At 40.1% G+C, this 25,145-nt stretch overlaps 1 protein-coding gene across 2 annotated transcripts; it reads right to left on the reverse strand.

The window, feature by feature from the left end:
• Nucleotides 1–9,287: 9,287 nt before the first annotated feature.
• On the reverse strand, nt 9,288–25,145 carry TRAM1 (translocation associated membrane protein 1). Of its 2 annotated transcripts, none has more exons than XM_042036432.1 (11): nt 24,844–25,145; nt 21,959–22,022; nt 21,262–21,383; nt 20,943–21,059; nt 19,983–20,041; nt 19,502–19,586; nt 15,896–15,966; nt 15,702–15,806; nt 15,037–15,180; nt 13,920–14,080; nt 9,288–10,784 (listed from the first exon to the last, which is right to left on the reverse strand). In XM_042036432.1, exons 1-11 carry the CDS (start codon nt 24,964–24,966, stop codon nt 10,711–10,713), a joined length of 1,125 nt encoding a protein of 374 aa, XP_041892366.1. In that variant the 5' UTR covers nt 24,967–25,145; the 3' UTR covers nt 9,288–10,710. The 2 variants fall into 2 exon arrangements, with proteins under 2 accessions (XP_041892366.1, XP_041892367.1); XM_042036433.1 differs by lacking the exon at nt 24,844–25,145 and adding an exon at nt 22,428–23,992.

Below are 25,145 nucleotides of genomic sequence, written 5' to 3' on the forward strand. Positions count from 1 at the left end.
CAAAGTGCTGCACCTGGGTCGGGGCAACAGATGGTCTCAATACACATCAAGAGGACTCCTGCTGACAAGGGCTTGGAGGCACTCGTGGATGAGAGGCTGAACGTGACCCAGCAATGTGCACTTGCAGCCCAGAAAAACAAAAATGTCCTGGGCTGCATCCAAAGCAGTGTGGCCAGCAGGGAAAGGGAGGGGATTCTGCTCCTCTGCTCTGCTCTGGCAAGACCCCAGCTGCAGTGCCACATCCAGCTCTGAGGTCCTCAGCACAGACAGGACATAAACCTGTTGCAGTTAGTCCGGAGGAGGCCACCAAGGTGATTAGAGGGAACCTCTGATGAGGAAAGGGTGAGACAACTGGGCTTGTTCAGCCTGGAAAACAGATAGCTTAGGGGTGACATAACTGGGGCCTTCCAGCACCTGAAGGAAGCCTGTAAGAAAGCTGGAGAGGGACTTTTAACAAGAGCATGTAGTGACAGGACAAGGGGGGATGGATTCAAACTGAAAGAGAGTAGGTTTAGATTAGAAAGGAATTCTTTACTGTGAGGGTGGTGAGGCATTGGAACAGACTGCCCAGAGAAGCTGTGGATGCCCCATCTCTGGAGGTGTTCAAGAGCAGGCTAGATGGGGCTCTGAGCAGCCTGGTCTAGTAGAGAGTGTCCCTGCCCCTGGCATGGGGGTTGGATCTTTAAGGTCTCTTCCAGCCCAAACCATTCCATGATGTGAAATTGTGTTGGAAAAGAGTGGTTCAAGATAGAAAAAATTCAAATCTAGAAGTGAATGAACTGTTAGGATCTACTTCTCAATAAATATAACATATAAGGTAAAAAATTAAGCATTTAGGTGAACTAGAAAAGGTACATAAAAGATAGCACAGATAATCACATGTACAGAACAATTTCTGCCCAAGAAAATACTAAATAGACAGGGAACCCTCCGGCTTGAAAAAGAGAGGTCTATAAAATCAAGCATAAAATGAGAGAGATGAAGAGGGAATGATTATTCACTACTTGAGACTCACACAAGGAAATCATCAGGTTTAAAGCACAAGCCACAGGAAATATTTTTTCCAAACAAGGCATAGTTAAATTGTGTAACTTATTGAGTGTTGTGGATGCCAAGTATTTAAATGGGTTCAAGAGGGATTATACAAATGCATGTAGAATACTTCTATTGCTGGCCATAAAAAATTAAAAGAAAACAACCCCTACAGTTTTGATGCACCAGATGCTTCAGAAGCCTGTAAAGTAATAACTGTCAGAACTGGGGAGATGAAACAGGAGGACACTTCTCACAGTTTTGCATCCCTTCCCTAAAGGGCCATGAGTGCCAGACACTGCAGCACGTGGTCTTCCGGGTTTGTCCAGGGAAGCAGCTCTTTGCAGAGAAGCCTTACAGCTGTGGAGACGAGAAGTCTGCTGGGCTTCCCTGTAAGAGGAACCTCCAGGGTTAATCATAATTTCTCTGGCCTTCACTGCAGCTCATTCTCATGATTTCATTGACTTGTGGGGCAGAGAAGGGGAAGAGGGGAGAGTGAGAGAGCAGAAGCAGTGTCAAGAGAACTATGGCACTATTCCTGTTGCCTCTAGAAAATACACCATTTCCTCCACCTTCTAAATACTTTTCTTCCAGAAAGCTTCTGAGAGTTTTCTTGACAACACAGACAGTTTACAACATCTGAACGTTTTTTTTATGGCATGCTATGAACAAAATTTAAATACCAGTGCCAAGAATTAGAATGATTTACATCGTTCTCTCCAGGGTGGGGCATACTCTATTCTCTACTCAAAGGCTCCTAATGTCCCCCATGCTGCTGAGCTGTGTTTATCACTATAAATTAAAAGGTTTCCATTCAAATCTCTGAAGCTCTTGAAGCAGGACAGGCTTGGTGGTGGGGAACTGGGGGTATGTATTCAAGTCCTGAGGGAATCAACTGCTTCCAGCGCAATCTCAGCTCCTGGCTCCTGCTGCAGTCCTGCAGGTCTTAGTGCAGCCATTCATCTCCATAGCCAGAGCCAGAGCAGGAGGAGAGTGCTTGATGTTGTACCTTCTCAGTGTAAGCATTGCAGATCTTTGGGCCTGTTTTCAACTGCATTTCCATGGATGTAGGGCCACACAAATTGATGCATCACATGCTGTCCATCTCAGAGGGCAGCGTGGCAATGCCAAGCCAGTGATTAGGCCACTCAGGCACTCAACCCATCACCAGCAGTTTAATGAATTACAAAACAAAGCACATTCACAGTTCATAACATGATGCAGATAGTTTGCCATCTCTTACCAGGACTACCCAAATCCACATGTTCAGAAATATTTTGCCCAGACTCCACCAAAGTCCCAGGACATTCCTGAAGGACAGCCATATTCCTTATTATTTTTCCAGAGATAGATTTCCCTGTACTGCTTTCTGGCAGCAAAAGCAATCCTACCAGGACCCAGAGCAGCTAGAGCCAATGCAGGATGGTTTTTATTTTCTGGGCAGACTAGGGTAAAATTACCCTAAACTACAAAACTACAAAAATTAGCGGACTACACTGTTTTTCAATGTCACACCAAAACACCTTTTTTCTATATAAAAGGGGGAATGTGCTAATAGAAGAAAACAATTCCTTATTATTGTAAAAAAAAAAAAATCTGTAGGCTGCAACTTATAACTTGTATTTTCTGAGAAGTTGTTTTAACTACTGTAGGCTGAGTTTTCATACAACTCCTGTAGCATCTAAAGGGAGATATCCTAAAGCAATGTTCCCACCAAACAAGGTTCTCCTACTGGCAGATAAAAGCTGAAATTTCAGTGCAGGAAACAATTTCATAGGCCTTTCTAACAAATAACTTCATTCTGAGAGCACGAAAAATTGGTGGAAATAGAGAGAGCAGGTTTTCTGTATTTTCTCCCACCCCAAGGCTTAAGCAAAGCAAGCAGCATCTGCCACAGCACAGTGTACTTGCCTACAAAACTGATCTCAGACAGCAGATGCAGTCTGAGGCTTGCTTTGCACTCTCAACGCTGCTTTTGATCGAAGGTGTCGCACTTTTGGGCTAAGAGAAAAGCTTTAATACTGGACATCTAGATCCTGTTCTCTCAACCAGAAGTGAGGAAGTAGATTCTTGCCAAATAAGGAGACCTTCCAAGCCCTGCAGAATAAAACACGGGTTTTATTACTATGTCAAAACTACAAGGAGATAGGTCTAATTTAATTCGATGCTCTGAGTTACAGCAGAAATGCTTCTTAAAAGACAAAAAGTAATTGTTGCTGAAAATGCAGCAAAAAAGTGAACCTTCGGAGATGTTCTTGCTGGCTACCAGTCACCCAGAGTCAAACGCAGCTGTCACAGACTTTGGTGGCCTCTAGTGGCTGTTTTGTCCACATACCAAACTCATCACATGATTTGACTCCTAAGACTGCATCTGCTCCACTTCCCATCCGTACCTGCTGGATCACTCTAAAACTGGCTCCAGAGTGAGATGATGATATTGAGAGGTGCAGTGGGGGAAAGAGAAGGTAGGAGTTGTTACAATCATCTTAGATGACATGTACCCATCAATATCTACCTGTCCTCACCACCTACAGTAGATTTCCTGTCACCTGACAGGTATAGACAGTGGCAAGGTAGCTCTGGTTCTTGAAATTATGTGTTTTCCATAGATTTTCTAACACTATTTCTTTTTAAACCACAGTTTAAGCTATGTCTAACAATGAAGTCAAGAACAAGATGTGTCTTCATGAAAGACTAATCTTCACTTAACATTGTCTTTCAATTAATTTGAGCATTTAAAAGCTACAAATGCAAATTTTTAAGAATTATTTAAGTAGTTCAACAGTTCTTCAAAAGCAGCAATCTGATGTATCTTGAACTGAATACAGAGCTCATGGGATCTGTAGACATGCCCCTACAATGCATCAAATGAAACCTAATGGAAAGTAACATTCACAGTAAAAGTTTCCTAAACGCAGTCTAGCTTTCTCTAAGTCGGGTACAGTTCTTGGATCCCACAACATTTCCTAGATCACCAACAGAGCAGTGTGCAGGCTTTGATTCAGATTGGATGAAATTTTGCTCTTCTGTATCAGGGAAGCTGAAGTCTACAAAGGCTTTAAAAGTTGTTCAGCTGAAGAGAGAGGAGACACTGGAACAGCAAGTTCCCAGGCCACATCCGGCACTGCCCAGCACAGCTCTTGGTGTTCTCCAAGTTCGTGGTTACTCTCTCAAGCTGGAAAGTGCTACTCAAAGGATACGAAATGCTGCACAAACATTACAGTAAACAAGCCCCACCTTCCCAAGAGGGAGGGCCAATGCAGTTTCTCAAGCTGACAGAAGGCGAGAAACTCAGTCCTGAGCTCCTGATAATTTCATGCAAGTTCCAGCTCCAGCGCGAGTTACAAGCCACTGTTCTTCAGCCTAAGCAGATTTCCTGTCTCTGTGTTCCCTGGTTCACGTGAATATCCCCAAACAAAACACTCTATTTACCTCTGAGCAGTATCTCCCTGATGCTGCTGGACTGTAAGCAAGGCCAGAAGCAATTTAAATGCCTCCATTTTTGTAACAGACTATTCAAGCACAGTTTTAATTCGATACTCTTTATTATGATATCCAGGAAAACAATAACAAGGTGATTGCTTATTACAGCTTCCACAGACTGGGGCTCCAGACCTTATTGTCCTGGGTACACACACGCGCACGCACACACACGCACGAAAGACAACCCTTGCCACAAGAACTTACAGTCTACATAAACAAAACAAAGATAATGATTAATCAAGAAACAAAGAGGAGGAATCACCTGCGTGAGAACGTGAGTTAAGTTTTGGCTTGCTTTCTAGTCTGGAGTTCAAGAGTTGAAATTCTTACCCTGTTACAACATTCTTATTACCATGGGCTGAATTTTTATCTGCTGATTACAATGCAAGATATAGTCTTCAACATATAAAACCAATATAAGGAGACACAAAGCTCTAGACCATCATTTTTCAAGTGGTATACAGCAAAACTACAGTCTAGAGATTCAGAGATCTTGGGTGCCCAGTTTCCTAAATGAGAAAGGCAGTGAAAGTGAACTGCAACATGCAAAGCAAAACCATCCAGGAATATAAATTTCTGCTGAACCTGACTAACTAAAGTTTTTTTTTTTTTTAAGTCAGTATATCAAATTGCCTAACACTCTTGTGTGTGGCATGAAGAAGTAACAACTGTGTTGTGCTGAACGACAATGCCTGACCCTTAATGTTAACCACGATAAATACAGACAAAGAATGAATACTGAAACACTATTCAATTATAAAGCTACACTTCAGCTGCTCTGATTCTGCAAAAAGTTTCAAATACAAAAAGAAGGAAAAGGAGTTGTCATTTCTGGCACTCACATCACAGACTTGCCATCCTTGAGCTGGATAAAACTAAAGTATTTGCAGAAACCTAAAATAAAAGTGACAGGACACATAGAAAGAGATCAAGTGTATTGGATTCAAAACTAGGCCGTATGATTTTTTTTTTAAACCAGAAATAAGAGTTGTTGCCTTTTGAATTGGCAACATCAAAAGAACTTCTCCAAAAGGCAGAAAGCAGCCAGCCCACTGGTTCTGCAGCCCAGCACTCCTCACCCATCGCTCACCAAAGGGAATGGACAGTGGCAGATGCCAGCAGCAGTCCCATTTCACCCACAATGTGGATGGGAGCTATATCCAAAATGTATTGCAATTTATCCATCCTTAAGAGTTTCAGTTCCCATTAAGGTGGTTCTGATGACACTCAATTTATTGATGTGCTTACTTCATGCATGTCTGATCCAGAAACACTCCAGCACTGATCCTATTTTAGTTCTGAAGAGCACACAAAATTCCTTAATGTGTACAGATTTAGGGTTATCAGATCCAAAACTGAGTAGTCTGGGGAGCAGTGTGAAGAGGGGATACTCACCAGACATCCACAACAACCCACAGTACATAAAACAACCCCACCAACAAACCAATAAGCATGGGCTAATCCAGTGCTCTAAAGATAATCCACAGCTCACAATGTAAGAGATTCAAATATGATGAACAGATGATAACTGACGTCAGTCCTTTGAAGTATTTTTCTTTTTAAAGGATCTTCTAAATATTCCCCAAGCCTTCATTTTGTAGGACATTCTTATACCCTGCACCAGAAATAACCGAAATATTTGCATAACAAGATGCAGGCATTAAACCACAGCCCCCTCTCTGGATGCCATCTCTGTATGCAGGCTCTCGCCAGCCTGTAAATGTTACAAACATCACCACTGTCTCTACTTTGTGTTCCAGTCCCTTCAATACTGACATTTTCCAGAGAGAACAATTAGGACAGCAATGACCACCACTGCATAGGGAGCCTATTGAAAGTGCCGGTCTCCAACATTTATAACACAAGCCCAAAGGGCTGAGTCAGAAATGGAACCAAACCCAAGTATGACCTAGGAATCAGCTGGTGAACTTCCTGAAAACAGGAAAACAAAGTAAGAGAAAACAAACAATCCTCCCCTCCATGTACCAAGACATGCACACAGTGCAATTCTTGCAAAGCTCTCTGGAAGACCTACTTCAATATATAAAGGGTTTAGGCGGAGAAAAAAAAAAATCTCACACCAAAAAAGCAAAAAAACCCCATAGTTTCCTGGCTGTGAAGGGAAGTAATATTGTTTGTTTGGTCTAGGACGATCTACATTTTCAAAATCCCTACTTCTACACTGCCAGTATCCTCTTGCACTGCTTGGAAAGCCTGATGACAGATAAAAGGTATCTCAATACAGTAAACCACAATGAGTATTTCCCCTTCCCCACCAGATTTGAAAAAATCCATTAACACTTAATGGATTTGGCATGTAGGAGCTACCAGAGAGACTAGGTCCCTTCTGGTACCAATAACTGGAAGCCTTTAAAGATCTCCCCTACTGTAATCTAGCGTAATTTTTAAGCAACATGCTGTTGAAAGGGGCAGCTGCCTTAGAACCTGATCCATCAGCTCACCATGCAACTTTTCTTCTTGCTTATACATAATTACTTGTGAAACTCTGGGGTTACTATCAGGCAACTAACCCAATGGCAAAAACCCAAACATGCTTGTTTTCAGGTGCACCAGCTCTCTGGTCCAGCTCACCATGCAACCAGAAAGGCTTCTGCTAGCTAAGGCAAGGGACAGAACCTCAATTTTGGCAGCAATCTACATTACTTTCAGGTTAGCATGGCTATGGAAATCATCCCTTCCCTTTCCTATCAAGATTTGTCCCCCAACAAAATCAACTCCAGTGCAGTCAGTCAGAAATCTTCAAAGAACAAAGGACTGTAGAGGTGTATTGACTCTTTTTACAGAAGCCCAATTACTTAAATCAGAGGACCACACTGCTTATTACAATTCTGGGTAATGTAACTCCATCAACACAACTAAAATTTTCAAAGAAAAAGAGTATTTAGAAAAAATACCAAACGCTTACAAGTAACTGATTTTCTAAATGCATTATCCCAACATATATAATTTACCTTCAGCATAACCTGAAGTTAGCAGAAATAGCCTATGCACTTTCTCTGCTTAGCAAATTCCTTCACCATTCCTGAATTTGGGCATGGGATCACCAGAAAAGCAGTATTTCCAAAGAGTATTTCCACATTCATGAATGATTCACACAGGAGAAATCAGTTTTTGAAACCAGTCAAGGAGAAAGTGTCCAGATAAAAACTAAAACGCTGAAAATTAATTTCAGCTGCTCTGCATTCCTTGTTTGTAATTTGAAATTAATCACTTTAAAAGTAAAATACTGGTTTTGAGAGAATAGCCTGGCACATAAACACACATTTGGTGGTCAAAAATGCTTGAAATCATCTGTTGTTAAATCTTGAAAAGTTTTGACAAGACGGGGCAAAGAGAAGGAAGTTTAAGAAAAAAACCAAACCCAACAAACCCTATCCACTCTCTGCGTAATTACTCAATTCAAATCCATCTGAATGGACAAAGCTTTCTCTTTGTGGGACCTGGTAATTGATGAGGATAAATTAACTACTACCTATTTTATTTGGTGTAGGATATAATAATGAACTCCTCAGTCATTTCCATTTCTAATTTTCTTGATTCCATAATTAAGAAAACATGATTAGACAACTAATCTTCTTCCATCTTACTGAATCCCAGATTACAAGCAAAGAGCCAAAAATGCAATAACATTTGAAAATCAATTATAAGCAATTCAAAAGAAGTTACCCAGCCAAACGATATTCTTATGCTAAAACAAATAATACCAAACTAAAAATAGAAGTCTCAGTATCTTCTAAGTTTATGAATGTTTCCATCCCAAGGTAGACAATTTAAAATTACTGCTTTTGCCTCATCAAACATGATAAGTATGTATTTTTAGTTGTGACACATGAGACAGAAAATACTGGCTTCCAATACTCTTTCCAAATTCTAGAACAACTGTTGTTACTTTCTATTACTTGGCAGATCCCAACAACTCCTATAAGGCAATGATGAATATTAAGCCATTGTGGAAACAAAAGTGCTTTTGTAAATGTCCGAAGGCCGAGAATGTCCATTCATAAGGCCAAAAGGAGACAAAATGCAATGTCAGTATTAACAGTCAAGAATATATTCTTTTGGAGTTTTTGGAAATTAACCTGAAGTTTACATTGCAAGACTACTTTGCTAAAGAATGAGGTTTACAAGAAATAGTTTGCCTTAGGGAAACAAGTATTACAGCCCTCAGACTCCTATCAGTCTTGAAGATCTCAAGAAGTACCTTAAATGCTCCCTTCATGATTTGTTCCTCCACTCTTTATGATTCTGACAGCCCCAGTACAACCAGATATCACAAGCAAACTGATTTAGAGTCCAAGTACCAGGCTAGACACTTAAAATTTACCCCCTTTGGCTTAAGGTACAAGTTGAGAGCAAGGCACACAGAATCTGTGAAGGTTTTTCTAGAAACATCAGACACAAACCAAGACTTTGGACAACGAGTATATAATGTACACAATTCTCTCAAAATTTCCGAGTTCCAGTTTTGCAGTTTCACGGTCAGATCAGACAGATTCACAGTTCTACCTGTTCCAATCAAGACATGGGATAGCCACTTCTACTGAAGCAGACTATATTTAGGACAGGGTATTACAGGGCACACTGCCCCAGAGTTCTTAAGCTAAGCAAGTACAAGTCTGCCAAGGCCAGCTCAGGAGCTGTGAACCAAATACTTGGGAATTGTGACTGTAATCAGCCGAAACATACAATAAATTATACTGCAATAACTCTAAATAGCACTAAACAACTGAAGAATGGATAGTTACTTGTAGTGAGGATTTTGTACTAGAAACGTTTATTCTGAATAGTAAGCAATTGAACTGTAGAAAATACAGAATGCAGATTTATTACTTTGTTGGGTATAAACTCAGTTATAGTAACAGTTTTTAATTAAAATTATTTTATTTATCAGCTTGATTGCTCATAATTATTCCTCAATCAATAAGCAGTTCAATACTTGGGTTAACTTGGTAGACTAATTTAGCAACTTCTTCTTAAGACTGAAATAAATGTCTCACTCATTCTCAAGTGAAACAGGTTGAATTACACCCTTTACAAAAGCATACAGAGGAAACATCTGCATATTAAACTGGAAAACTAACTGGGCAAAGTTTCACATTGAATACAATTATGCAAGATAATGGAAAAATTCTTAAATTTAGATTTTTCCAGTTGTAGCAGAGACCACAATAAATCAGTTTTAAGAAGCTGTAGCTTTTAAATATTTTTTCATAAAAATATATATAGGAGAAATCAACCTATGTCCTAACAGAGGTGAAACAAAGCAAAGCAGTTAGAATAAAGGAATGTTTCTCATAACTTGATCCATTTATTTAATTCCCTCTTCATGGAGCATTAATTGCTTCCCAAAACAAACACAACACATTGTAAGACCCTCCACCCCTAAAATCAGACAGACAAGTTTCCAAAGAAGGTCCAATGCACACTAATACTCCAAGATATGTACACTTCAAAAGCACAGACAGAAGTGAACAGTGCTACTCAAATCAACTCTTTCTATGACCATACACACTCCCTTCTAAGTTTCAAGTGCTAAAAGCTATATCTCAAAAAGGTGTTTTGCTCCTTGTAAGAGATTTCTAACCAACAAACAATAAGACTCTGCAACATTTCCAATTAGTTCAGTTTTGTTTTAATGATATGGGGCAATTCTTAGAGCAGACATCGTGCAGCTAGTAACTACCAAATAAAGACGTCTATTGGTGTGGTCTTGGAATCCCAAATTGAAGTGTAAATTTGAGTCAAGGTAATTAACTGAAAACCCAGAGTATCTGAAAATGCATACTATGTTTTTACTTCAATTTTGCAATACTTCTTGAGGAACTTGGAAAAAGTGAAGTTGGTAGAACAGTATCACCAAGGTTACAAAAACTGGAAGGAAATAATACACTGCAACAGTGATCCTCATTAAGTTATTCATCACAGTAAATATTTAAAAAAGCGTCAATGTTTTTTAAAAAGTGTTGAATCCTCCCCCCAAGTATTTGAAGAGAGATAAACCTTTTGCTTTAGTCAAAATGGCTTTTTAAAAAAAGTTTCCCAAAATAACAGCAATAATCAAAAAACATGAATTGTATTTTCTTTAATCCATAATATCTCTAGTGCTGAAGGGCCATCCATGTAAAAAGCAGATTCTTTGGGGACATTAGTCAATTAACTTAATAAAACCCAGTTTTACGAGGATTTATCCTTCCTGCTGCGAGGCGAGTCTGCTCCATTTGAGGTCACTGTTCCATTTATTCCATTTTCTAGAAAAAAGGAAGAAAACATTTTTCAAATACAGTGAGATGCTTTAGATTTTATGACATTTTTGTGGGTCCTACACAAACAGCCTTAACTTCTTTTCTGATGTACCTTCTTTGTTAAACCTCTTGTCATTCAGAGTACAACAGTATAATGAAGTTTTTACAAAGTGCAATATTTAAAGTTTACTACAATAAATTCCAGTTTCCTGATGTGGCCAGACACTGAAATGTGTGCATTATATACATCTAGACTGAAAATCTAGACCAGTTACAGTATTTTAGAAGATAGTCTGTGAAAAAGTAAAGCACAACCTGTAGATGAGATGGTTCTGTGAAATTCTGGAGACACAGTATATACGCAATTCTCTGCTACAGGTCTTATAATATGAAATAGGTGGGATAAATAATTAAGTCTTGCTAAAATTACACTCCTTTGCTTACCTTCACAAGCATTTGATACAGAGGAAATCCTTCATACACACATATACTCGCAATTTTTAAAGCATATACTTCAAAATACAGAATTCATTTATGTTATGATGAAGCTATTTACATAGGTAAGACAGACAGAAGTAAAACACTAGCTCAGATTTGCAGTATGTGTAGGTGGAAAGAGTTCAAGATCAGGCACCTATCTAAGAGCACAAAGCAGGAATGTGTTACCAGCTGCAACTCTCTACTTCTATCCCGCTTCAAGGCCAGCTTGAAGATCTCAAGAGGTTTAATCTGTTCAAGCACCAGTGATGATTTGTTAGCAAAAGCTTCCCCTAAACCAACAAGGCATACAACTAGTAAAGTGGAGCAACATGATACCATTGTGAATGAAAAGTAACCCCTTTATTCAGTTTCACCACAACCAAGGAAACAGATGCTGCCTGACAGTAACCATATTTATAACACAGATCTAAAGAGCATAGGGCACAGGCAGCTACCATGCTTGCAGCCTAACATTTCTGCTCTGACTCATATCATTCTGACTTCAAGCAACAGTTGCTGGTTTTTAGGGTGCCTTTTAAAAATTATTTTATATATATATATTTTTTTTTTAATATTTTTTTACAAAGGACTGGCTAAACTTATTTTTTCCATCTGCAGATGTGTTGAAGGTCACCAGCGTGTGGCCAGTCTACAAAAACAACTGTTGGCCTCCCTCTCTCTCCCATGACACCCAAATGCTCCCATTTATGCAAATAAACAACAAAAAACAGTAACAAAGAGAACCACACATGAGCACAAGACCAGAGACAGGCCCAAAGAGTCAAGGTCTGTTTGACCACATATCTGGCTGTGAATGACACCACCATTTTAAGCCTTCATAAGGAGGTCTTCGGATATTTCTGAAAACATTTAAATTATTTTTAAATAAAGAAGCTTAAAAACAATGTACTAGACCCAAGCCAGCTAACTGAAATCATATTTTCTTACACAGGTTAGGTAAAAGAAAGAATTTGAATCAGCATGTGGCTGGGTACCCCACCTACATCACCAGCATGATTTTTCTACTGTCATTTCTTGCTTTTGGCATAGACTGAAAGTAACACATTTATTGTGCCCTGGCTCCCCAAAAAAATTCAAGCACAAAAAAAAATAGTGTTTTAAACAGTTCAATTGTGTATATTACTCTTTCAAAAACACTGTTTTGCTGCACCCTATGCAAGTGCTCTGAACAGACAACAGGAATATTCAAAACAGAAGAATTTGAATGGACTGAGTTCTTTTATTTCCATTTAAAACATGGAATAAAATTCTCCAATCTTCAAGACAGGCATAATTCAACTATTTTGTGAATTAAACCACAACTCCAATTGACTGACTTTTTCACTATCTGTTTACCACTTGCAAGTCTCCATTGAAGTTGGGTGAAACACAGCAGATTCACTAAATTACATGAATGATATAGATTAAGAGATTTTTAAAAGCTATTACATTTCTGACTCCCTGATTAAATCACCATCAAGGCACAAATTTTAAAATTATTTGACATAAAAGACTTAAATTAAAAAAACCCATAGTGAGAAGACCATGAACATGAAGCTCTGATTAAACAGGACATTTACATAGGAAACTACCTTCACTCAATTATAAAAAAAAAAAAAAAAAAAAAATCCAACTGAATATTCAGATGCAAAAACCCAAAAACCCCCCCCCAACACTACACAAAAGCCAAGTTGTGATAATTACAAATCATCCAAAGGGAGTGCAGCAATACTCTAAAACACACAATTTTAATAAAAATAGAAACTTGGGAGAAATAAAAAAATTATTGATCTCCCACCACAAATCTCAGTTCTCAGTGCAAACGGTCTTGACACATATTACATGGAATGTGTCAAAAAGTGGAACAGGGTGGTAACACATGATTGGGATCAAAGGATCGTGCTGAAAAAAGATTTTGAAACAATTTTTGCCATTTCAAAAGAGTGCAGAAATTATTCAAGCTAGCAATTAAATACACAAAAGCTGAACTGTTGGTGCAACACAGTACAGGGATTTAAATTTTTTTTTAAAAAGAGCACATAACTTTTTCTTGGAGGAAAGAGCATTCAGTTCATATTTCATGCCCTTTCCATAAAAAGGGTGTGACATAACCAAAAAGTCAAACCTGGACTCATCAGCTTGTTTCCAAATGCTTCAACACAGGTTTAGAGTAGTAAGTAGTTATTACCTTTCCTTAAAGAACTATCACTTTCTAACACAAAAATTTTCACTGGGTGGATCATCAAACTACCTCTTTGCCCTAAGCCCTCAGAATTTCATGGCAATGAAAAACAAGCTTGAAATCCACTGCAAGAAAATTTTACAAATAAGTGTCTAAGGGACCAGATCTAAAATTGCATCTGTTCCCTTTTTATAAAGGAACAAAACATAAACATGACACATTTTGTTCAAGTAATTAAATTAAAGATAATAAAAATATGCTGCAATAACTAAAAAATCACAGTAATTCCTTAATTTGGGCACTTAGAAAACCCAACAATATATAGTGGTTTTTTTTAAAATCTATTCTTCCCACAGTAATATTCACCACTACTGCTTCTGTAAGCTGAGTCATCTCACAACTTAAACACAAAATGCTTCTTCAGAAAACTGAAGTTGGTTTTGAGAAGTCAAGGCGACAGAAAAACTGAAACTACAAACCTCTTTCTTTTCTGGAGGTCTTTCCTTTAGCTGATACAAACTTCTTTTTCACTGACTGAGGCTGAGAAGAAGAATGCTCTCTCCACCTCCGAAGCTGGAAATTAATGAACTTCCACATCATAAATGCCTGAGTCATGCAGATGGAGGCCAGCACACTGATTCTAGAAACAAGTAACAGGTAAAGTTTTATCAGTGTGTTTGTCTCATTATTCAAACAGAAAAGGAAAGTAGAACACCTCAGGTTTTTCAGCAACTTCCATCCCCTCCTCCTGGTAACACCCATTTTCTAAGCCAAGAGTTTGCCCGCATAGGGCGAGACTGGGCTCAAGCACAGATGATCAAAACTAGATATAATCGAGTGATAGTGAAATTTTTGCCCATAAGAACTGGCAAGTACTAGGTTTCTTTCCTGCTGTCTTTCTCAGAATTACTCTCAGGGTACCAGGCAGTAACAGCTGAAAATGGTTCAGGAATGTCTTGCAGTACAGAGTATCAATTTTGCAAGATAATGCTGAAATTGTCAATGTTTCAATAACTTCCTTTTCTGCATTCCTATGAAGGCCAGGTAGTTGGATCATGCAGCAGCAATAGAAGCCATAATAAAGGCAGAGAAAGAAACAGAAATCTTCAATCAGGACCAAAGATGCTCTGGACATAATGCCTTGACCTCTAAGATAAACTCACAGCAATTATATCTAGAATTCAATTTACTAACTCTACAACAATTGAAAGTAGTGTTTCTAACTGAATATTCCTTTTAACTCTGTTTGCTTGGTTTTGGTTTTTTTTTTGTAGTGGTTTGGGGTTTTTTTTGTTTGTTTTTGGTTTTTTGTAGTGGTTTGGGGTTTTTTTTGTTTGTTTTTGGTTTTTTGGGGTTTTTTTAAGCCAAAAAAGAAGACTAACCAGTTACAGACTTCTCAGCTGTAGACTGTACATCAGTCAATTCATTTCACTGTGCCTTATAAGTTTTTTACATAAGCTGTTCCTATTGATCCCATTGGTTGCATGAAAACACTCAATAATTCAGAATTACCGGCAGTAGTACCATACCACTTATACTGTGTATTTAACATGGGTTTACAGCACATGCTTAAGAACTGTTCCAAGTTTACCATACCTAACAGCCAGGATATTAAAGTTCCCAGTACTGAAATTCAGCTGCTGATCTTCTGCTCTTGCCAGTCCAAAGCCAAAAGTGAGGACTGAGAGAATCAAGGTGAGAAGCCTTCCCAAAACAAAAAGAACTGCCCACAGTGAAAATCTAGAAATAAAAACACCACAAACACTAAATGAACTCTCCATTCAAAATACAGGCACTAACAATGCAGATGTTTACACTTCACCATGCAAATTTGTTTGAAATGTAAGAACTTACCTAGATTCATGATTTTGCACCTATCTTAAATGCATCTTGTATTATGATATGAAAACTAATTTCAACTCAGTGCAAAGTGCTTTCCAGTACTATTAGAACAAAAGCACATTATTAGTTCCTACAGAACTGGCTGTACTAGCAATCCGTCCTGTTCCTTTCTCTACATTAGCACACATTGAGAGATTTTATTTCATTTTATACTGCTACTAATATTTACTTAAATAGGCTAAAACAAGGTAAAAAGTATACTGATGGTTTAGAAATATAAGTACTAACATTAGTCTGGAGAACTGTGGTTGCTTAAGAAACACTGTTTGAACTTCCTTGTAATTTTGGTTTCTGGTTAGTTAAATGCAATAGGCTTTAAGACAGAAATTACATGCATTTTAAAGATAAAGACTATTTACCCTTTCTGGTATTTTTCATCACTGAAGTAGAAAAGACGGGATATGTGGAAAAGAAATTCAACGAAGTAATGCAATACCAGAAGAACAAGTCCAAGATGGGTCAGACTATCAAAACAAATAAAACAAACATTCAGACATTTTGTTAGATGTTTAAGGCAGAGAAGGGAGCCAGCATAAGTTTACAATTGACTTACTTCAGGAGATAGGCTCCAGCAATATGAAAGAGGTAAAGTCCAATGTAGACAATCTGGCGAAAGATATCTTCCTACGAGGGATAAAGAAGGGACCATGTGTTATACACAACGTTATACAGTATTGTATAATGCTATCTGTTATTACAAACTGTTCCCCAGTCTTGGAAACTCTTCTTGGTTTATCAGCTACCTTAACATGGCCTGGTCTGGCACTGAATTACTCAGCCTGGATCATCTAATTGCACACACAACTTATTGCTTACTTACCAGTAATACTCTGCATCTTACATATGCTACTGTGAGAAAAGGCATCAAACATGCAAAAGATGCTTCTTAAAAGGATCCACTTCTATTTGTTATGACCACTGTGAATTTGTACAAGCTATTAAAGTACTTATTTTGTATGTATTACTGTATCATCAGATCCTACAGTTCCTCATGTTTGCTGCCCATCAAATTGTCAGATGGCAACAGAATAAAATAACAGTCTACAAATCAAAATAAAAAGTTTTCTAAGTGTTGACATCAATTTTAAAAATTCAAGGTCATCCAAAATTCTGGAACACAGTTGCTGGCAAATACAGAGAATACTGTTATTAACCAGTCATGCTAAACCACGTGGTCCCAGTTTAAGTCAGGCTTTAGCCAGCCCTATTAAAGTGAACACTTCATGGAGATGAAATAATGAAGACGAAAACACATAGCACATGGAGAGCAGATTGTGCCACCTGTGAACACAAGAACCACTGAAGTATGCCAGATCACAATACAAACCTATTTTGGAGTGGTGGCAGAGTACATTCAGTTGTGCTTAAAATACTCCTTTTTGAAAAGATTCTCTAATCTTCAAGCAAGGATCTTTAGCTTTATCTTGTCTACATGTAATTAAAAAAGGCCTAAAATTTTAATCTTACAAGAGCTGTACTATGTTATTCAATACTCCATATCAAATCCAACAAACCCACAGAACCAAACAACTGTGACAACAGCGAACACCACACTCATAATACACAAAGAGCAAGAAAACAGGTGGAGAAAGACCTACTCTAAATTATCTGAAAGAAAATGAAAAATTAGCTATTTCAGACAAAGACAACAGTCAGTACAAATGATCAGTTTCTCCAAGCACAACCAGGCAACTTTATAACTGAGGCAACATTTAAACAGCCCATGCTGCCTGCTTAGAAAAACTGTCAGACTGCTGGCCTTGTGGAATAATGCACATGCAGGTATACATGACTATGTAGGAGCCAGAGTTAAGAAGTTTTTTTGTTTATGTCAGCAGGACAGATAACCAAACCTGAGTAAAAGCCGTAAAATTCCTTCATGAGAAGGAATAAGGCAAGGAAGCCAAGATGGCAGAGGTTAAGCTGTGGTTAAAGAAATATCAACTATGAACTTGCTAAAACAAATGAACTATCACTCTTTAAACTTAATGCAAAAGTCAGAGTGCACAATTTAAAGCAGCAACCAAGTAAAACACTACTATTCAACATACAGCACTTAAGCCACATGTGACAGCTTTCTTGAAGTTATTTTAAGAAAAATCTCCACACTTGGCTGTGAAGTCAAATTTGAGAGGTATCACTAGCTCAACAGGGGAACATCAGCTGCAGTGTATCTGCAAAACAGTATTCATACTGCATCTGAGCAGCATAAAAACAGTGCATCTCATTACTATTTTACCAAGCCTCTTCCAGGCTCCTGTACAAAGGCCTATGGTTATGTAACACCTATGTTTCATTTCCTTGAATAAAGCAGAACTGGTAACAGAGATGCAGCCTAGTCACAGAGCAACAACAGTCGCAGAGTGGTTTGGGCTCAGAGATACCTTTGTGGATCACCTTGTCCAACTGCTACACCATGGGCACGGACATTAATCACTTGATCAGGTTGCTCGAAGCCCCATCCAACCTGACCTTGAACATTTCAAATGAAAGGGAATTCACAACTTCCCTGGGCATTCTGCTCCAGTGTCTCAGCATCTTCATCATAAAGAATTTCTTCAGATCTACTCTAAACCTACCCTCTTTCAAAATCATTGCTCCTTGTTACTACAGACCCCAATAAAAAGTCTCTCTTCATCTTTCTTACATACCCCTTTCAAACAGTGAGAGGCCACTGTAAGTTCTCCCTGGAGCCTTCTCTCCCAGGTTGAACAACCCCAACTCTCTTAGCCTGCCTTCATAGAAGAGGTGCTCCAGCCCTCTGTTCATCTTCGTGGCCCTCCTCTGGACCCACTCAAACAGATCTGTACCTTTCTTGTGCTGGGAACCCCAGAGCTGGATGCAGCACTCCAGGAGCAGTTTCACCAGAGCAGAGTAGAATCCCTTCCCTCTACCAGCTGGTCACTGCTTGTTATGCAGCCCAAGTGACAACTGGCTTTCTGGGGTGAAAGGGTACATTGCCAGCTCATGTTGCATTTTCATCCTCCCGGTGCACCCAAGTCCTTCTCTGCAGGGCCATTCTCAACCCATTAATTCCCAGCCAGTACTGATGTTGGGAATTGCCATAACCCAGGTGCAGGACCTTGCACTTGGCCTTGTAGAACTTCATGAGGTTCACAAGGACGCAGTCCTCAAGCCTGTCAAGATCCTTCTGGATGGCATTCCTTTCCTCAAGCAAACCAACTGCAACACTCAGCTTAGTGTCCTCTGCAAACTTGCCAAGGGTGCACTTGATCCCTTTGCCCATGTCATTGACGAAGATGTTAAACAGCACTGGTTCCAGTACAGAGCCTTGAAGAACACCACTTATTACTGCTTTTCACTTGGACATTGACTCACTGACTCTCTGGAAGCAGCCACCCAGCCAGTTCCTTGTCCATCTAACAGTCCATCCATCAAATCCATCTCTTTCCAATTTAGAGGTAAGAATGCTGGGGGAACCCTGCCAAGAGCCTTAACAGAAGTTCAAGTAGATGACATCAGCAGCTCTTCCCTAATCTGCTGATGCAGTCACTCCACCATGGAAGGCCACTAAATTAGTCAAGTATCATTTGCCCTTGGTGAAGCCATACTGAGGAGTTTACAACAGGAAAGTTTAAGCAGGAAACTGTCTATGCAAAATGATCCTGAGCAAAAACATTCAAAGAGACTATTTTGGTCCAGGAAGGCAAAAAAATGTGCTACAAAAAATCTGTGGCAAACTCAGTGTTATCAGAGCCCAAACAGAGAAAACGCTTAATGGAAAAATGATGCTGTTAAAAATCGAGCACTGGAAAAAATTTCAATACATAACTAACCAGAACTTCTGCTGAGGAAAATGCTATTTAAATCAAATCCCAGACTTTCATACTCCTTTGATGTACAGAATTATTCACCGTTTATATTCTACACCTGTATCATGATTCATGAAGCAACCGTGATTTCAATGAGCCTATTCAGTCTATCAGTTCTGAGAAACAATACAAAACAAAACAAAAAAGAGCTGAAAAGAAAATCTCACATTCATTTGCTCTAGGGAAAATTCTTTCAGTGGACGAGAAATACCAGTAATTTTTATTTACACAACAGATATTTAGCAATTTTACTGCAATTAGGATTTAACTGAAAAGAAAAAAGCCACCTTGCCCTGGAGTTCCTCCCATTTACGTTTTGAACTTACCTTTTTAGTTTTCTGGAAGTACAGTTCTGGAAAAGCATGAAACCAGTATGCCAACTGTAAGATGTAGAAAAACTTCATTTGAAACCTGTACAATACAGCAAAAATTGAAGTATATTACTTATTATGAATTAACTTAAAACATTTCAGAAGCTTCTAGTGAACTCATTTTATCACTGTCTCAAACAAAGAAAAAATACAAATCTTTCCTGCCAGCCAACTCTAAACTAATGTTTTTAAAAACAAAATCACTAAGACAAAGCTCACAAAAACTTAATTCTTTAAGTAATAGCCTACAGAAAAAGAACTTTGTATGCTACAAGTTGTCAGAAGAATCAAGAGGCCACATAAATATGACCAAAAATACATTAGTGACTAATGCAGTTTTACAAACTACTTATTCTACACAGATTGTTGATGACACATCCTAGGCTTAAAACACTCCCTCCTCTCCCCCAGCAATCCTCTAAGGAAGAGGCCTTACGGAATCAGAGTGTGCGGATAGTCCCTCCACAGAGAGGTTGGATCTGATATATAGTTCTCCTAAAAAAAGAAAAAAAACAAACAAAAAATCCCAATAAATGCTCTAAGATGTTACTTTCTAGTCAGAAATAATGACTGGACATACATGTATGCATTTATGTATGTGCACATGTGTACATACAAAAACGCACACATCTACATACACAAGTAAAACTACAGGATCTGTAAATTTTCTTTTTTAGAAAGCCCTCAAGAAATCAAAAATAAACAAAACCAAACCAACGCAGAAAACAAATCCCCAAAACAAAAGACAGTTGCACTGGCTTAGGAAAAAGAAAAGCAGCCAAACAAATCAAGTGATCATTCAAGATACAATGTCTTTATGAGATGGAAATTATTCCAGCATTACTACAGCCACAAGTCCTCTCTTGTAAACCACTGAAAACATTGAACTTAACTCCTGGAAAAACTTTCTCTTAGTTATTATGTTAAAAAAAAAAAAAAAAAAGGCACACTTTTCCCCTTCTATGAAGCTAAGCTCATACACATCCAGCCACTAGCAAAGAGCATGTCACCTAAAAGCACACACTGACCCGAGGCTACAGGAATCTGTCATATACCCATTCCCTGGGCTCCAAAATGCTATGTGTGGTGTTTTCTAAACATTTATTTTATGTTAATAAACCAACACAAAAAACCCCTACAGAGAATTAAGTACCATAATAGAGTTAAATGGTTTTACCTGACTCATTTCAACAGTAAATCAACTCAAGACTGAGCAACAGTAACACTACGGGCTCTATACTGAGTTATCACTACAACCCACACAGAATACTTAAACTTATCCCCACTTTAAAATTAAAACCAGCTAAAAACAGAAAAATAAGCCAAAGCCATATTCATCATCAACATAATTGAATTTTTAAAAATCTCGTCATACAAACAGAAGAAGCATACTTACAGAGACAAGAATACTCGTTCCCCAAACACAGGAGAAAAGGTAGAATGCACTAAGTTGCCCAGACTCATTGAACTTGCTATGCTTTGTTTTTGAAAAGTGCATTTTCCTGTTAATTTTCTGAAAAGAAAGTTCACTGTTATTTTTATGCTGCAGTACTTAACATCTATTTGGTAACTGCATTAGAATGTCTAAAAGTTTTAATGCATGTTTTTACAGTTAAAAACTTCAATGCAGAAGTTTACTTTCAAGTTAATAGTCTTAAAGTCTAATTAAAACCTGACAATTATCTTGATGAAAGGAAGTAATATTTTGTACTTACATCCAGTACATACTCCTGAATTATAGCATGTATGATTATTGCTACAAGCATGTAAAAGAAAATTGTAGCCAAGTCTTTGATGCCATAGTAATAGAGAGAGATTGTTTCTGCAGATTGTTCTTCTAAAAGACAAACAGAATTAATTGTTAGGCACCAATACAGTTTAATGGTTAATAAGTTTATTTCTCAGAGTGAAACCTTTCAGACAGAAGTAGCATGTAGTTAGCTGAACAAATAAAAGTCAAATTAAACTGCCACCATGAGCTAGGTCTCTAGACTGCTTATAGTTATCTTCTCCATCACATCACAAACTTATTTTAACTCTGGAAAGGTGCTATAAGACTAAAAACTTAAGTGCACTTAGGAAGCTTACCCAAATACACCGAAAGTGGACAATGAAAATATGTTAAACTATCGCCCCACTTTGACTATTAAGGATGGTCACCTGCAAAGCCAGAGTAAGAATTCACATGAATTTATCTACCAGTCAGATGGTGGTTCAGCACTAATAACAAAAACAGCAGAACAGAAACATTGTCTCTAACCTAATTAGTTAAAACACTGTTTTAATAAAGTGGAATTCTTGAAAGATGTTCATTATCTATTCAGATCGACAAATTCCCTTTCTGTCAAGTCTAGGAAGCGTAGCATACTAATAATGTCTGATACACTGTCTCATATCCTGCAAGATACATACCTGTGGCAGGGATGGTAACATTATACTGAAGTGTAACAAAAATGACGGCTGCTTTTGCTGTTATCTGAAAGAGGAAAAACCAAAAGTGCTATAAATCCTCATGGAAATAAACTACATTGAACTGGAAACATTTGCCCATAGTTTTGGCACCCTTGCCCAGCATGTTTGTCTCCTCCCAAAAAACTGATCAACTCCCATTATCTCACTGCTGCACCTGACTTTGCAAGGGCAGCACACATTGCGTGGTCTCTATAGTTTTGTTTACAGAATACTCAGCCTGCCAAATGAAAAATGCTTGAAAATGCTACTTACAAACGGCCTTTCCTACAACAATAAAATGAAGACACATGCTACAATTTTGTCTTTAGTCCATACTGTATTATTACATTAACAGAATGTACAATATCATGGAGTCCCTTGACCATGATGCATTCAGCAGTGGCTGAGAATAAACTTTATTTAAAAGTACCTTTTTTATTTGACAAAATTTGGAAGTCAGTTATCATATTCATACATCTGTGGGTCATCTGAAAAATGTGGACAGGGAACGAAAAAAAGGCATGAAGAACAGAAAACAATTTCAGGCCAGTGGGATACCAACTCAGTACAATCAGCATTCTTTTGACCCTGGGGATCCTTTGGCAAGAAGCATAAAACAAATGAAACTGAATTTACCAGTAGCGGTACTACCCCATTATGATGGGCTGTAAAAAAAATAATATAATACATAAAAGCAATTTGAAGAGAAGATGTTTGTCCTAATGGCTTTCTTTGGGGAGAGGGGTGGAGATATTCTAAAACCCCCAATAAATAAGATGGAGTACAAGTTCTTATTTGTCAATAAGCATAAACTTATTTTTAACTATAACACATCTTCATTGAATCCCAACATGAATTAACAGGCCCTAAATGAGAGGGAAAAATAATTGTGTTTTACCATATTCACGATCAGATATTTTCTCATTGCTGTAAAAACCCAGGGTCTATGTGGTAATTAATAGGGCTGACAAAAAACCCAAGCCCCTTTAGGAATCTTGGAAGGACATGCTGAGTGTCTGAAGATAATGATTAGGTTACTACCAGTACTCATTATTCACAGGAAGTGAGAATTTAAAAACTAGTGCTTTGTCAACAAGTGCCAGATTTTCTATGAAACCCTGAATACGTGGCAGACTGTTCAGTCCATGTAACTTCAGGGAATCCAACTAGTTTGCTTAAATTAGTGAAGTTGCCTCGGGCTCCCTATTCATCAACGGAGCCCTCATAGGACAATTCAGAACAGTATTCAATCCTGAACTGCCCTTTGAAGGCTCTGTCAGCTACTCTCAGTACTGGAACTGTACAAGTTAAGCAGTGTAAACACCTTACCATAGCACCATTAACCGCAACAAGTGATTTCCAAGACTTATATCAAAGCATTTAAAAAATTGAAACATACCACATCTATACCAACAATGACACACAGCCTTTTTACGCTGGGCTAGAAAACACTGTGGGTTAAAAAAAATGGAAACAAAAGAATTCTGCACATTCAATCCCCCGAAACTTCTAACCCTGCCAGAAATACTGTTAATACAGTAAGGCTGATGTAGGCACAAAAAGTAACTTTTTAGGTTCACCTCTTTAATGTCATTCCCCAGGAAACCACCATATAACAGCTATCGTGGTGATTTTTTATAGCAAACCCAAACACAACAGTGCAGCTGGTCTGCCCTGTTTTTACTTTTCATATATCTATCGATCTATCTGTCTTCTTCCTAACTCTACTGGCCTTTAGTGCTGAGCTGTACCAACAGCTGGATAAAACCATCCTGAAAACCATCCCTATAACAAAAAGGTTCACAACCCTCAACAAATGTCTAAAATAAATGTCTAAACAAATATCTAAAATACCAGAAACATTTGGTCAACAGTGTCTTCATTTGATCGTCAGCGATATTAGATCACTGATAACATTTTGGCAGTCACACAGGTAATTTACCCTTCCAGTGCCAAAAGGGCACGTTTTAAAACATCTGCATTCAACATGGGGGCCCAGAGAGCGGAGGGCCTGCAGCAGGGCCGCCCTCAGGCCGGAGGGAGAGCTCCCCTCGGCCGCTACCAAATCTCGGCGCATCTCCGAGGCGGGACGAGGCGGCGGGGGTGCCCTGCCCAGCCGAACGGCGCCTGGAGCCGCCGGGATGCTCCGCGGGCGGGGGCCGGTGCGGGGGCGCGGGCAGGGGGACCCGAGCGGCGGCCCTAAGGACACGTCACCGCCACCTTCCCTTCCCTTCCCGCCGCGCCGCCCGCCGGGAGCCGTAGTGCCGCGGGGCCCGGCGGGGCCGCGCACACAAAGAGCGGGGGATCGGCTGTCGCGGCCGGGCCTCGCCCCCCGCCCCCTCCCCGCCGTGCCGCGCACTCCTCCCCCCCGCCCTGGCTGCCACGTAACCCCGCCGCCCGCAGGAACTCCCGCGGCAGGCAGCGCGCCGCCCCGCTCCCGGCACCGCACGGCTCCCCGCCCGAGGCGGCGGGGAAGCGGGACCCGGGTCCTGGCGGCACCCACGGCTGCGCCTCTCCAAGCCGAGCCGGGGAAAAGGGCGTTCCCTCCGGGGAAGCGGGGACGCGCCGCGGGGAGGGCGCCCGCGCTGGTTCTGGGGTCGTGCGGCGGGGCGGGGGTCGGCTCCGCTCCCCGCGTCCAGCGGGGCGGGCGTGGGCCGGCGGGCAGGTGCGCCGGGAGGCGGCGGCGCTGGCTGGGGGAAGCCGCAGGGCTCCGCCGCCCGCCCGCGCAGCCTCCCCCGCTGCCACGGCACTCCCGCGCCCTCCCTCCCCTCCAGCACCGAGAGCCTCCGGTGAAGTGGGAGGAAGCGGGAAGAGGACCCCCGGCGGGGGCGTCGGTGCCGCCTCACCTCGAACATGAGCCCCAGCAGGAAGATCATGGCCATGCAGGACACGATGTCCGCATGGTTCTGCACGATGAACTCGTGGCTCAACACCGGCGGGTTCTTGTTGCTCTTCTTGCGGATCGCCATGGCGGGCCGGGAGCTGGGCGCCGCCGCCGCCGCCTCCCCGCTGCCAGCACAGCTCCTCTAGCCGCGGCCAGGAAGAGGCGGAGGGGGAGGAGGCGGCCGCGCAGCCGGGGAATGGCAGCGCCGTCTCTCCGCTTCCCCCGCCCCGCCGCCAGCAGCGCCCCTGCCGGCCGGCGGCGCCT

The sequence above is a fragment of the Corvus kubaryi genome, unplaced genomic scaffold, assembly GCF_017639235.1.
Source record: "Corvus kubaryi isolate FWS band 111438036 unplaced genomic scaffold, C.kubaryi_AGA036_p1.0 37385, whole genome shotgun sequence".
Classification (NCBI taxonomy): Eukaryota; Metazoa; Chordata; class Aves; order Passeriformes; family Corvidae; genus Corvus; species Corvus kubaryi.